The sequence below is a fragment of the Leptidea sinapis genome, chromosome 34 (assembly GCF_905404315.1).
Source record: "Leptidea sinapis chromosome 34, ilLepSina1.1, whole genome shotgun sequence".
Lineage (NCBI taxonomy): Eukaryota > Metazoa > Arthropoda > Insecta > Lepidoptera > Pieridae > Leptidea > Leptidea sinapis.
The window spans coordinates 9497897-9514486 of record NC_066298.1 but is presented as its reverse complement, the minus strand read 5'-3'; the positions used below and the strand labels follow the sequence as shown (position 1 = coordinate 9514486).

At 33.6% G+C, this 16590-nt stretch overlaps 1 protein-coding gene across 1 annotated transcript; it reads right to left on the bottom strand.

The window, feature by feature from the left end:
* Positions 1 to 8792: 8792 nt before the first annotated feature.
* On the bottom strand, positions 8793 to 10780 carry LOC126974846 (uncharacterized). The gene is made up of 2 exons (XM_050822516.1): positions 10631 to 10780; positions 8793 to 9614 (listed from the first exon to the last, which is right to left on the bottom strand). Exons 1-2 carry the CDS (start codon positions 10652 to 10654, stop codon positions 8793 to 8795), a joined length of 846 nt encoding a protein of 281 aa, XP_050678473.1. The 5' UTR covers positions 10655 to 10780.
* Positions 10781 to 16590: the final 5810 nt, after the last annotated feature.

Below are 16590 nucleotides of genomic sequence, written 5' to 3'. Positions count from 1 at the left end.
TCAGTCTATCGCTTAGTTCAGATAAAAATCGTAACTATCGTTGACTTTTCTGTCCCAATAAGCTCATCGACGGTAACTCACCTTATCCGTGCACGCTGTCAGTCAATGGGACGACTTATACCAGCGATATAAAGTTTGTATCGAATTAGCAATTCACGCGTCGCAACAGGGTTTAAATTCTCTTTGCGTCCCAATATAAAGCTATAAGAATGACTTATCGGGTCAATATACCAGATAAGTCATTCATCAGCTTCAGATTATTGACAGACACATTTACTGACAGTAGAAGGTAGTAATTTATCTCTATCTGTAGATAGTATATTGCGAACGGCCGTAAGCGAAGGCCGTAAGTAAAAAGCGATTCACACGATTGTATGAAATGTGCAGTCATTGACAGATTGACAGATGCCGGCTATAATCTTGTACAAAACGGAGATAGCCAAAATCCACTACGTTCGCTGCAACTGTTCGCTTTCTAACTTAGCCGGATTATACTTCTTTACCAATTGCCATACTGTAATTACTACTATTTCAAACTTATGTCAAATGACTGCACGTTTCTTACAAAATTTAAATTTTTTGCTTAGGAAGCCCCGCCTCTTATTACGTAGTACTTACATCCTCTTTGGATGACGCTTCAATGAGTGTATTCTACCGCATTTATCAATATAAATATTCCAAAGAGATCTTTGTTTCTTTCGATTTTCGATCTTTTGGCAAGATAAACAGATGTTTATCTTGCCAAATTTCAAAATCATAAAAAGGTAGTAAAAGTCATATACCCGTAGTGACCATGTCGCTCCACAGCTGACTTGTAGAACCATCAACGCGTAAATAGTGATCTAGTATTGTTTGGAACGGCGGAATTGAAATAATGAGTTATTATGGTGCTTTGCAGCATTGCAAAAGTCTAGGATTGTACAGATCATTTTAATGTGACTATTAAACTGTGGTTACATACAATTGAAAAGTTCCAGTACCTGTCCATGGCCTGGCAAGTGCATTACTTCTTATCTATGAGGAGTTTCTTCAATTCCCAGAAAATGTACAAAACAAATGTGTTACGAAATTTAAAAGAATTGTTAAAAAACGTTTGTGTGGGAAAGGTTATTATAGCATAAACGATTTTCTTAATGACCCCACGGACTGGGATTAAAGCGAACACCCTCAGGCTCTTTAATTATAAATGTTTATTGTACGATATTACATTGTAATCCATATTTTATATAAAAAAAAAAGCCCGCTGAGTTTCTTTGCGCTTATTCTTCTCAGGTCTGAGGCAGTCTCTTTTGAATGGGTGGTAGATTTTGACGTTCAATAAGTGATTAAAAATCCTATTTGGAATAAAAATATTTGAATTTAAATTTGAATTTGAATTATTTGTTCGGTTGGAGTAATAAGGATCCACATTAAAATTAAATTTTAGGTTAATACCGCTAGTAACTCCGTTTCTTCAAAACGAATATTCCCATCACAGATTCATGTAGGTATAATAACATGCACGTTTATAAACTTTTTATTTCTTTTATTTATTTATAGCACAGACTATGGATGGATAATTACGTATTGAGTTAAAGGTAAGTATCCATCCCTGTGTGGTTATAGTTTTAACTTTAAAGAAACAACATTCAAGTTAAATTTCAATGAGAAAAGCGAAGGTTACTTTTAACTATTCTTATATCGTCGTTGAAATATTGTTTACATTCATACGAATTGTAACTACTTTTTCTCCTAAATAAATAGAATCATACAATCACGGGACACAAACGTATCCAATTTATATAAAGCGACCCTACTCAAGGCTTTATTTTGCTGCCCAAAAAAGTTTAAATTGTCCTTTCATTATCCTTTTACTGTTTTAGGACGTTTGTTACGATTTCGCTCTCTTTTTCTTTGTTATTTCGAAAATTTAAACTTTATTATTCTAATTTAGGGCCTTTAATCCTAAAATATGATTAAGAACTAGGCCCAGAGGTTATTTTGAAGTGAATCTTCTTATGCGACTTCCAACAAAGTTGCGTTAAACGTTTAACGCTACCCGTGCTGTAGAGTGCATATTCAACCACAGCAAAAATATTTAATTAATTTATTTATGTAATGATTCACCAACAGATTTACATTATTAATACATAGATTATGTATAGAAATAATTTAAATTATCAATGTAGATCCAATTATAGTCAAACACAACTTGGTCTTATTCATACGAATACAAAGGTGTATAAGCAAAAATTTAAATTAAATAAACGAACGTTAATATGCGTTTAATAGTGTAAGATTTTACTGAATAATATTTTAAATTTGTTTTACTAAATTACTGAATTTACCATATTATGGTAATTTAGTATATGGTGGTAAATTCAGTAATTTCTCATCATTTCACATGCCCTCTTGCAACTCCAGAGGAATTACAGGAGCGTTAACGTTACCCAACTTACAGCATTTTAAGTTTAGTATTTGATCGTAAATTTGTCAATTCTTTTCAGGATTTTTCTTATAAGCCCTTGAAGCAGGAATGTGTAAACATTACTGTGTTTCGGTCTGAAGGCCGCCGTAACTAGTGCGCAGTTGTAGTGCTACTCTGAATTTTTGGTGTTTTTCAATCCATCAATCCCGAGCGGGACTGCATTGTCATGGGCAGGGCGTATCAATTACCATTAGCTGAACGTCCTGCTCGTTATGTCCCTTATTTTCATAAAAAAAATTCTTGTCTTGAATTTTTAATTCGATAAAAGTACCGAATATTATATTGATTTAAAAAACGAAAATGTAGAAATAAATCAAATTACGCCAATGATACGCTTTTTGGCGGGAGTTGGTAACTTCATCAATTATCCCAAGCAACTTCTAACAACCTTTAACAGTTTCATCTCACTTCAAGAGTTGTTTTGTTACGTCAAAAGTTCGTCGGTAGCTTTATTTTATTTGGCTAAGCATAAATGGGTTTATTCGTCCAAATTTAACGACTTAACTGCCTGAAGTGTTGCAATATTAAAAAATATATCTTATTTAACGTCGAAAAGGTTAAACCTTTTCGACGTTAAATAATACATAATTCAAATTGGATGAATTTAGTTCTTAAGATTGCTGGTGTATGTAACCTACATATTGGGATATTGCATCTTTAAAACTCGTATATTACGTACTATATAAACATACTCATTATATAAATATAGTTTTAGGTTGCTTTGTAATGTTGCCACATAAAAAAACCACTAGAGCTCTTGAGAACAGTAGATGTATCAAGCCACTTATACATTACATATCTTTAAACGACATAAGAAAAAAAAAATAGGAATATTACGACAACGACAAATTGCATTTTGTAAATGAAGTCTTGAAATTACGACTCTGGATGTGGTTTCTGAATTATTAAGCCACGTGCGCACTTACGAACAAATTAGAAGCGTTAGTAGCGTCAGCACATGCAAAAATATAAAGTTGTTGTGTATCATACAACGCAACTAAATTGATCGTACATGAGTTGAGTACAAGTTCTTAGGCCTTGTCCACAAAAACAAGTCTCCTAACGGGCGCAAGAAACCCAGCGGGCTTCTTTTTTTAAAAAATATGTTGTATGCAGTAAAACTTATTATTAAAGAGCCTAAGCCTATTTAAGGGCAGTCGCACCATTCCTAAATTCATTAACTAGGTTTCATTAAATAAATCAGGTTTGAAACCGTTTTTTTCCACCTATCTTCACCACCAAGTTATTTGACACAGGAAAGTTTATAAATTTTAGTGATATTAACTCATTGCTAAACTGTACAGGACGAGTGTCATGTCTATCTTGTCTATATTGACATTCTAAAGAACTTCAACTTGCAAATATGTATACATTTATAAACCTACTCGAGAAAAATCATGTATTTACCACATAATTCGTAATATATAACAGACATGTGGTTAAGTATTACTATGGTTCCTCTCAGATCATAATACATGCCAAATATTAAAATATCCCTTAAACCTCAATCACACTATTATTTCACTAGGAGAGATTTCTCCCAAGAAAATATGGAAAAATTTCATTATTATATCTCATGCTTATCTTGGTCTGAGGCATATATTCAGAACAGTTGCGAAGATGCATTTAATATTTTTTTCGACATATTTCTTCTGTTTTTTAAGCAGTGTTTTTCTTATAAAACTATAAAAGTAAATATAAGCAATATAAGACCAAAATGGATAACTAAGGGATTAAGAAAATCCTGCAACACAAAACGTCAACTTATGCATCAATATTACATAAACAAAATAATACTGGAAAGTTTAAATATAAATACAATTATAAGTAATATAGTAAGATTGTTAAGAAATGCATAAAGAATGCCAAAACAAATAGTAGCGAAAGTTATATAAAGAATTCAAGAATTAAAGGTAAAGCAATCTGGAATCTCATTAAAGATAAAGTTGATGTAAATATAACACCCAAAAATTTTGACAAGATTATACATAATGGCAAAAATATACAAAACCCAAATGATATTGCAATTGCATTTAATGATTATTTTATAAATGGGAGTACTAATGTAAATGGAATAAAACCAGACTACAAATTAATAAATACGGTAAATTCCACCATGTTCTTAGCGCCCTGTACGAAAAACGAGGTAATAATAGCAATCAACTCTTTAAATAACACCAAGGCTGTTGGTCATGATAACATAACAACCCATGTTATAAAAACATGCAGAAATGCAATAGTAGCAGTACTGACAATTTTAATCAATTTATCAATTACCATTTCGGAGATAGGTTTGCAAATTTCGACTCATGCGACCTAACCTACACGGATATTAGCAACCGTTTAATAAAACATCCCCTTGAACACTCCGAACGAAATAATAGATACGAAACAATTTTAGCCATTTGAAACTGGTAACAAGTTTTATATTTCAGTATTCGAATTACGAAACAAATAACCAGGGTGTGGAAGACAATTTCAATGTTACACACATCGCTTAAAACGCAGATAATATAATTATTATCTGATGTTTGCCATGCGAAGTTAATGAAGAAGCTACTTTTACTACTATGTTTTTGGCTAAAAATATTATTTAGAATATAACAACAGCTGAAACACGAATAAAATCTCGATAAAAAATGCTTAAGTAACATTTAGTTTTATAGATTTTTAGAAGGGAATATTTTGATTCATTTGACTGATATAATCATAAATTGAATTGAAGGTGCTTATGTAAACTGTTCTGTGTATTGGGCTAAAACGAGGTTCCGCTTACCTTAATTACCGCGGAGGTTTATAAACGCCCTTGCCATTTAACGGCCGTTATAATAACCTATCTATCCTTAGTTTAATTTACTAGAGGTAGACAAATCTATCCTTTTAAGCTTACTTACATTTCAAAAACCTATAGACAGATAACTATTGCATAGCATTGGACTATAACTAATGATATAACTATATTGAACATAACTATGGATAGATAAGATCTTGTCATTAAACAGTGATAGCAAATTATCCGTATCTAGAGATACGTTATTGAAAACGGCCGTAAATGTTTTAACTTTACTCAAGATAGAAATCTCACTATTAATAAGCAAAGAAACGGTCCGTCAAATATACGATTGTTCGGTAAATAGCGTTCACGCTACAAATGTTGTATGTGAAAGAACAAACGTTAAGTGTTAATGTCTGTTTCTAGCGGCAATCATTACGATCCAAGGTGCAATGACCACCCCGGCTGAGGTCATCATTTGTCATCAGAAAAAATGACATTGTATCAAATACGGAACGAGGTAACGGTGTGTTCACGCGAGTCTAGTTAAGTGTGTGGTTCACTGCACGATCTTGTCGGTCTCCACACACACTCACCTAGTCTTACCGGATATTTGCGCTTACAAACTAACGCAACCACAAACTATTGTCTTACTAATAATTTTTTTATGAAAATAAGGGACGAGACGAGCAGGACGTTCATCTGATGGTTACTGATAAGCCTTGCCCATTATAATGCAGTGCCGCTCAGGATTCTTGAAATTGCGCTCGACACCTTGTGTAATAAGATTTTAAGAATTGCCCAGTAATTTCACTAGCTACGGTGCCCTTCAGACCGAAACACAGTAATGTTCACACATTACTGCTTCACGGCGGAAACAGGCGCCGTTGTATAACATAAACTAGCCGGCATCCTGTGAAAAGGAGCCACTGGCAAAAATAAACATAATGTTTGTATTTTTTTAAACAAACTGGCTTGGGAACTTGTAACACCAGAGGAATCACAGAAGCAGTAGCGGTCTTATATAAGAGTTAACGCGAGCTAAAATAATTTTTATTTTCAAACAAAGTTCCTTTGACTTGGTTATTTGAGTGCATATATACATATATATGTTGCAAGAGAGTATGAGCGGCGTTGATTACCTTTTAGGATCAGATAGCTTTTTAGATGCTTCTTCGCGCTTTTTTATGGGACCCATGTCGTATCATTTTGGAAACATTATGCAAGGAAGTTCGTTCTCAAGTTTGGTAGTACGTGGTAGAAAGTTTATGTCCCTTGGGGAAATGTCACATATTCAGATAACATGATGTTATTTTAGTTTGTGGCAAAGATGGAATTGCCCCGCAGGGAACAGTTCAAACAGCTCTTCAGAACATAGCTCGTAATTAATGCGGGGGAACATTATGATGTAATAGCGACTCACCTTCGCAGCACCCAGTGATCAACCCGTTTATAGAGTACTTGATTCCTGATATAAATGGTAACAATAGTTCCAAAGATGCTATAACTGCACCTTATAGAGTGCTTTAACGTAGGACAGGTTCTTCTAAACAATTTGGCTGTGTCTTCTAGAACAGCCTCTCAGGATTGGATATATTAAAGAATCCGCAGCGACACAGCATTGAAATGTTTTTACCTTTAGTACCAAAAGGTGAACGTTCGAACTGTCTCATCACTCACTGTTATGTCTATCCTGTGTTACCATTTACTCTTAAAATCCCAATATTTAAAAAATATTTGCAATGTTCGACAATATATTTTAATTGTAGTTATAACCGCAGGGCCACCTTTGTAACAAGCAATCTTTCGGTTACAATAAACTTATGAAAATAGCTGTGATCTTTCACAACAATATGTTCTAACTTCAATACGTTTTCTTCAATCTGTTTTCAGACAAACATAACTAACGTCATCATAAGCAAAAAAATCAGTTTTTGTTCCGTACATGTTCGCAAGTCATCAAAAGTAATTCTAAAATAAAAACCATACTTAAAAACTTACCACGAAATGATGTGTAGAAAGGTCAAATTCACACGCATATAATTAGCATTGCAAAATTACGATCTTTAGAACTGAGAAGATAAAACTCTATTAAAACGTAATCCACTTGTTTGAAAGTCGTAAATCTTCTTTTATTAGTCTTCATTTAATTTCACTGGAAAATGGTTATTAATCTTCGCCAGCCAGGCTTTATTCAAATATGGGGTTAAGTGAATTTCAATTGAATATTCTTGAACAAAGTTGAATACCGTTTGAGGATTATCGCCCGTGATTAGCTTGTTAAATATCTATAGTAAATTTATTTTTTATGATGAACGTAACAGATTACAATCATCGTGAACGGGATATTATCTTATCTCTTTAAATAAAACCTCAATTGGCTATGGTTGTGTGCGACATCAACACGTGAAAATAGTACCCGCTTTTTCCTATTCCTTACATTGTCTCTTTCGTGGGGACAAGTAAGTCCTCTACACATTGTCGATTTTAGCAAATAAGACCTTGCAAATCCATGTCAAAGTGTGCACCTTCTTATTGCTTGGAGTAAAGGAGCTCTCTACTAAGTAGAGTATAGAGGAGTACCTCTACCATAACTATATTAATAAAATATTACAACAGGTGACACCCGATTAAAATAATCTTGTAGATCTTCTTTAAGTAAACCTTTTATATAACGTGTTTTTCCGTTACATTGATTAAGGCAATATCTGAAGTTAAAATTAAATTTTGTAGAGTGTGTGCTACTGACAAGGAAACATTTTTACTAAATTAAATAATGTTTACATCACCAGTTTTTTTATATTAACCAGTAGAAAGCTCCTTTCCGCGGGAAGTCGGCTCAGTGAGTACCACGGAGACTCATTTTTCTGCCGTGCAGCAATAATATGCAAGCATTGTGTTTCGATTTGGAGTGTGCCATAGCTAATGAAATTACTGGACTAATGAGACTTAACATCTTGTCTCAGTGATGAAAGCAAATGCGATGCCGCTCACAAAGTTTGGAGACAATCAAGAACTCGGAGCGGCACTGCATTGTTGCATGGGCAGAGCATTTATCATCAGGTGAACAACAAATAAAAATATGATAACTCCGGGAAAGTTATGCACAATTCCCATCTTTTACCTGGCATTGGGCTAAAAGGGATTACCACGCGGGTAAGCCACGTCTGCGACGATTTGAATGAATGTCCTTAGCAATTACTTTGAAGATATTAGAAATTGAGTTTAAAAAGTATCGTATTAAACGTGAAAATGTAAGATCTTTAAATAATAATAATTATAATAATGAAAGTAAATCTTTGTATATTGCATATGATATAAATGAGTCAGCTGTAGACCTTTACTTTTCTAGGCGAATTTGAACCATAAAAAAACTTAAAAAAAGGACACTAAGTATTACTGCTTCAAAGTGACCTCTTGGTCACTTGTGAGTAGGTGAAATTAAAAACTACGTTGCCCCCTATTCTATACAAAAATTAAAGTTAACAACAGTATATGGAATATATATTAAAATAAACCACACCTTAGAAAAAAATCATTATTTTATTATTCTTAGAACATAACTTCACCAGAGCAGTCTCCAAAAATATTAAGTAAAATACTCTTTATAACATTAACGTAATCAACCGGTGCTGCGGTAACTTTAGCTACCGTGTTAATGGTGTCTTCAAAATTTTCTTTTATCAATTCAGCAACGGCGGAAACTGCGGCTGCTGCTAAGTGTATTGTTCGAATAAATACATTCTCTTTTGACGTCCCAACTGTTTCACCTACTTTTTCAGCGATCTCTTTTCGGAAGAACTCTGCAGTATCCATCATTAGTGCTATAGTCTCCATAACGCTTTCCGTCATATTTGCTTCCACTGCTAACATCAATGCTGTATCGACACCTGTCCAGAGTGGAATCCTGAATTCCAGGTCGCGTATTATCGCAAATTCTTTCTCCCGGATATCCGTCAGTGTGAACGAGCAACCGTAACTGAGCAACCAGAATCGGACAAGTGTCGAATCATCCTTCTTCTCGGTGCAGGACATTTTTGCTGAAAGTTGTATGGCGACCATCAATGTTAATAGGAATTCCTCTTTCAATTTTCGTATGAATTTTCTCCTTTGCACTGTCTCTGCCATCTTTTTATAATTTCTCAATTGAGCCATCAGGTATCTCTCGACTAACCTACAAGCATGACCCGGGACGCCATCTTTAGTAATGCATAGCTTGGTACAAAATTGCCATAACGTTAGTCGTGCACTCTGTGGTAGCAGTTTTACATTTTTGCACTGTTCTACCTCTGTTTTCGCATCCTCCAAAAGATTTTTACGCCAATTTTCCGCAAATTCATTTTTGTATATAGTTTGGAAGCCATCCATTTCTAGCTGTAAATAAAAACAGAAAATTTTTGGATTGTGCTTAATCCAAAGTCAATAAATTAGAAAATGCAAATAAATTTAAGTACTTAAAAAAAATGCGAATGACGGCCAGGTTAATGGCCAATTTATACAGAACATATTTTTCCAATCATGACGTACCTACCGCTATTGTTATAAATGTGACAGATAGGTATTTTCTATTACGTATTTGGAACTGGAGAATGACATATTGATATGAACTGCTAAACCGTTCGATGCCGAGTCAACAAAATCGCCCACGCTTCTGGTCTCTAGAGCGCTAATGGAACAAACATATACTTATATATAAACATATTGCCCTCTTCTGTATCGTGCAAATTCAAGATCTTGATCCATGTCAAAAACGCTTCCTTATTTGGCCAAAACGTAACCTCCGCCAACTTTTTAAAACGACCCCCTGCAGTCACGTATGTGGATTCATACGTCAAAATATTTGTTTCTTTAACAAGCGATGCATAAATTTTCGCTTAAATTTATTATTCACTAACAAATATTTAACACATCAAGGGAATGATCGATATTCAGGAGCTCCGGTACATCACGCACTGTACAAAGTAAAAGCGATGCCAAATCGAGCGCCTTAGAGTAGGTATTTGCTTATTACAAGGGAGTAATTTTTCTGTTACCTCGTAACTTATTAGTAACCTGTGACTCAGGTTTGATTTATTGTAGTACAAAAGTTTTGTTGATATTATCAGATTTCTTCTTCTTCAATAATTGAGGGGAATAACTCTACTCGTCTGGTTTACTCACCCTGGCGGGCTAGAGGCTCGCGTTAAACCATATTTCGATATATTTGAATAATAATATATAACTAATATACGGAAATCAATAACTCTAAATCAATTACGTGCACTTTATAACAATTTAAGATGGTTTATGTATTAATTATTATACCTACGGTAGAAGGTAAAAAAATTAACACAAATAAACATTACCAGAATAACTGTTCATCTAATCTGCATACAAATCATAGTTATTACCTGAGTGAAAAGTGGATTACTCATCAGCTAAATGTCAAATAAATTGTTTTTACAATATTATTCATATGCTGCTCCTAGTTAAACATTAATTCAACAACAACTAAACACTAATTTATGGAGCTACAAATGAAAGTTGTAAAACAATTTTCACAACAGACGTCTCCCGCCATTTATTCTCAAATGTCAAATCAATGTGCGGGCAAAGGACATTCCATGCAGCCAATACTGACTACCATCATTTCTATGCAAAAAGTTTTTATGCATCGTGTCAATTAGTTTAAGAAGATATAATAATTTTATTTGAATATAATTTGCAAAAAGTAATTCTATTATTATTTATTTTTTATTATTATTATCTTCAATAAATGAAAAGTAATGAAAGACATAAAATCCAAACAATAATATAATATTTAGCGATTTCCTAGTTGTAGCTAACTCTACCTTAGCTTTAAGAAAATACGCGATAGGAAGGAACTTTAAATATAATACACTATGGCTACATGTTATTTTGTTAAGTATGTTAATTTGCCCGACGAGGTACTCAAACAATCCGCAAGCCCTTACCATGATATTCGGAATATTCCTTTATATTTTAAGCCATTTAAGGATGTAATGACGAAATGGTGCCTTCAATATTTTACTATGTATTTTCTAAAGTGATATTTCACTTTAGAAAACTAAGTATATTATACTTTTTTATAATATAGAAATGCGCTGCATTATGAATCTATTATACTAATATAAGATATTATATATGTGTGTTGTGAATGTAAACTGTAATTTTTTAATTATTAATGTAGTAGGTACTTACTTATTGACATCTATTTTTCTAACAATTTTAGCAAAATAAAATTATTTTAGAACATTCATTATTCTGTCTTTGGTTTCAATTCACCAATGAGTTCCAATAGTAAGACCTGTGCAGGCATTTCAAGTGTTTAGTGTGTCCTTGGTATTTAACGGTATTACAGGATTCTGATGGCTAACTACTGGTTTTGAATTATTACTAGTCGCGAGAAATTCCCTTTTATAGACTATCCTATTCATCATTTTGTATAAGGTGGGGTTGGTAATTTAAATATTATAAATTACATTATTTACATAAAATAGATGCGATTTAGAAATTCCAAGGATACCAACCAGTCTACTCTAACCTATATAATAGTCACTGTTAGTGGAGTATTTAAATATTTCATAAATGACGTAAATGTCCTTTCGTCAGATCGTTGGTGTGCTCGTCACGTCAGATTAATATATTTTTTGTACTGTAATTGATACTGACATACACCAAATTCCTTTTTCTCAAGAACCACACTGGGTTTTTTTCTTACAATCGCAAAATAATTCTTTTTTTTTATTCGGATGGCTTCGTTGCCACTTCTCTAAATACATAAAGTAGTTAAAAATACTAAATTATCTATGACAGCGGGGTTTTCGCGCTAATAAAACACGAATATTTCAACATTTTTCCATCTTCGTCGATATTCAATTTTATAATAAGATCTCTTTACAAATACCGTATGTGCTGAGAGTATTCATACGAATTTCAAGGTTACAAATTTAAATCTTTCTTCTCGTTAGGGAGATTTTTATCTCTTTTGAGGGAAATGATAACTTGCTTTAATTTGGAATTTCGTGGCAAATAATTGACACTGCTCCCTTGGTGTATAATCTTCTATTAAGCACATGGCATTATATTTTGAGCTTATTTTGACATATTTTTTTTCAAGTGGAATTAAAGCACAACACGGATTTTAGTGTCGCTTCAATTTGTCAGTTTTTTTATTATTTTCCTAATTAATAATAAATTATCCAGAACAAAAGTGATATTTAATAAGGTAGTTGTTTTTTTAATTAGTTATTGTTATTTGGTGTTTGCTTGCAAGAGCTGGAGCTAAAGCAGTTTAGTACGGTCCGGAACTTATTTGTGGACTGCCTAAGAGCGCCATTCGTCACACCCTGAGGAACCAATGTCAACTAGAGGCACTTAAACGCTGGAGCAACTCAACAGGCTTAAACCATTCCAAAGCACTGATAAAGGCTTTCAATAACAGAAATGCGAACGAAGCCCTATCATTGAGCAGGAAAAACCTATGCATACTCACCAGAACGCTGACTGGGCACTATCGCTTAATTAAGCACCTCTGTGTGGTCGGAATTAAAAACGAAAGAACTTGCAGATTTTGCCTCGAGGCTGATGTAACGCCTCTTCATCTCCTCTGCAATTGCGGCCCACTAATGCATAAGCGTATATACCCTACACCCAGATGCTGTTTACAATACTCGTGTCAAGAAGTTACTGCGGTTTACTAACGCGGCAGGGCTTGACGACGAGTTATAAGTATGAGTGGTGAACACAATAGTTCAATTCTGGACGCGGTGTTACTAGGATCCAATTAGGACTAGGCATATAGCCACTTTCTCCAAATAATAATAATAATATTTGGTGTTTAAAAAAAAAGTATAATTGAGTAATGGATGGCTTGGCTTAAATCAACGAACGTCCGTTATTGGTTAACATAAATTACAGGCTGGTAAGAGTAAATTTGAAATAAAGTAAGCATAATTTACTCTTTACACAATAACGCTTGCACCAAAACGTATGTGTAAAATAGAACAATACAATTTGACAATTAACAGTTTTTGGGGCAGAAAGATTTCTGAGTTTGTAACAAACAATTTCAAGTGTTTCATAATATCGTTAGCAACGCTTATTTGCTTGTGACTTGTGTCTGTTGATTTGAGGGTGACAATTTATAATTAAAATGTTAATCTAATATTGTAATGGAAATTGAGATTGTATCGTTGAACATAAAACTCTAAATAACCATTGTCAGGGATACAAAAAGAATATTACCTATTTGGGTGCATTTTGTTATATCATGATCGTATTCACAATCAAACGGCACACAATTCGAGGGTGAAACCTAATAAAATCATCAAATTATTTAATGAAACTGACTCAAAACGTGGTCTTCTTGGTCGAAGGATCAGCAGCGTTTGTGTCGAATCCGGTCCGCTCCGGGCCCTATATGGTATCCACGGTATGGCTAGACATTACTACTTTTGTAACCAACAGTTTTCAACAACCTAAATTCAAAAATTTCCAATTATTCCTATAGCTTTTCCTCTTTAGGCCTTTGTTTATACATACATAAATATACCAATTCTCGTGGATATTAGTAGTAAATGGTAACATTTATAGCTTTTTTATGGAAAAGTGGTACAAACGAGCGTACAGGTCACCTGGTGTTAAGTGATAACCTCCGCCCACATTCTCTTGCAACACCAGAGCAATCACAGGAGCGTTGCCGGCCTTTTTTAAAAGGCACCCAAGTCCTATCGTCCCGGAAACACCGCCCGAGGAAGCTCATTCCACAGCTTTGTAGTACGTGGAAGAAAGTTCCTTGACAACCGCATTGTGGAGGACCGCCACACATTCAGATGGTGGGGATGATATCCTAATTTGTGGCGTGTCGTGCGAAGGTGGATACGGCGGCAAGAATCAGGTGAAACAGCTATAGGTGATAACTTTTAATATCCATAAGTGTCATTTGATTTAAATAAATAAAGTTATATTGATTGATTGATTGGAGAATCATATCTATTATTTTGTGCTAACAAAAACTTACATATTAAGTGCGAAAATTAATATGAATGTTACTATCATATAAGCGAAAGGCAGTGGTTAAGGTTGTACGATGAAGTTAACATATTGCCGTGTACAAAATACTACACAATTTCACTGTTATGCAAGCGATACAGAAGCAACTTTAGTAAATACTTCCCATGTTGTTCAAGGAAGATAATTCTTTTGTTGTTTTGCACAAAGCAACACACAGAGTTACTTCCTGTTTCCGTCTTTCATTAAATCTTACAAACTGTTACGTAGAATTATGGTTGCTGCAAATTATTTCAAGCCTACAACCTCATGTGCTGGCGTGAGGATGATAAGGTTAAAAACATTTAAATAAAACACAATTTAAAAGATTAAGACGCGTGCAATTGTAACTTTGTTTTTACATTAGATTTTTGCGTAAAATTTATATTTTTATAATTATTTTAGTTAACGAAGTCCCCCCAAGATTTGGAAAGGTCTTGAAACGTCGGGTTAACTAATATAATAATTAATCCTTTAAACAGTGTCTTATTTAAATGTGTAAACTGGCGTTAATCAAAGAAAATACTAGGATAAAGACAGATGAACAACCAAAAAAACGCACCATACAGTCTTCTAGTTTAGAAACGCTAACAAAACTAGTTAAGAAAGCGTTAAGGAGTGTAAAATATAATTATAATATTAAAAATCAAATATTAATTTAGATATTCTGTCAAATTTCGCATTTTGATATATATTCTCGTTGCGCGACTTCCACTCGCACCAAACAGTTTTAACGCTCCCACTTCTGAGCCATCTAGATTTAATAACTTGTAAGCCATCTTGATTATCTATGAATGCATAGTAAGTGACCTACTTACCCACCCATGCAATAAATTAGAAAATAGTTTTATCACTCTAAGAGATCGTTTTTCGACAAGCTTTGTGGTTTCCAGCTGGAAGAGAGCTCGGGTTGAGGTAATCACTTATCATCTGTGGGACCTGGAATCTATATTTTGTCCTTCCATTCCAGCAAGAAAAATAAAACTTACACACAGTGTGAACTAAACACAATATAACATACACGAACTCATTAACTTTTATATGCCTACTACTATAATGCCTTTTACTCGTAACTCGAGTTAGTAAGTCTTTTCTGGTGCGATGTATTTTACAATAAGATCCCAGAAAATATTCAAAATAATGGTATTACGTTATTCAAAAGAATTGTCAAAAAACGTGTGGTAAAGGTTACTATAACAACGACGTTCTCACTTGTCCAGTTTAACTCCCAGAAGACTCAAGTTTGAACGTTTACCACTAAAAGAAGGAATGAGGAATACTTGGTCTCGAAATCTCGACCGAATACCAATTCCGTGGCCATCTGGACGGCAAAGCCAGTGTCCTAAATAAGCCAGAGTGCTCAGTTCGAGAAAACATTACTGATTGTGAATTGTAAGGGGTAACGCTACCCAAATTGTATTAAATATAATAATTATTAGTGGAAAAGTGTAAAATACAGATATTTTAATTTTAAGTACGTTTAAATTACCAACCCTTTCTACACATGAAAAAATTGATGTTGATTTGATAAATCAAATCAAGGGCCACGAATCGAAATAAAAACAATCCTATCAGGTTGGATCAAACTGCACAAAGTGTACAAAATTTTATTAAAATTGGTTTACTATTTAGGGTAGTAAATTATTTAAATTTAATTTATTTATCAGGTGGTCCACACGCTCGTCCTTACTACTCCTCTTTCAAAAATATCCTAAAAACAGTTGTAATTTAAACCTTTATTTTAGAACTGTTAACGCCAAAGTGATACGGTAAATAGGTATTTATTTAAATAGATGCGAAAGGCACGCTTTCTAGGTCTCTGTTCATATCTGCGATGCTTCTGAAGACTAAATAAAGAAGCGTGGCCTAAAATACAAGCAGTGGCCTTTTTGTTGCAATTATTTTTTACTTTACTTTACTCTTATCACTATAAAATATGGCTCAAAATTTTAATAATGTTGGCAATATGTATATAAAGCCAATATCATTTAATATGTATATATTTGGTTATATATGTACATTTTCTTTATGCGTATAGACTATAGTGCGATGACTGAATTTACTACATTTTCCTTTAAAGACTATAAGGAAAAGTCACTTATGTTGATTAAATTAAGAACATAAAAAATAATATCATAGCTTCGAATTTAACAACTTAAGTAGAGTTCTCGATAGGAGGATCATCCACCAACAAGTCAAAATCAGATCAAAGCAAAGTCACTTTATTTATTCAGGTCAAAGAAATTACACTAATGTAATCATAAAAAATATTCAAAAATAAAATACATAATTCACCTAA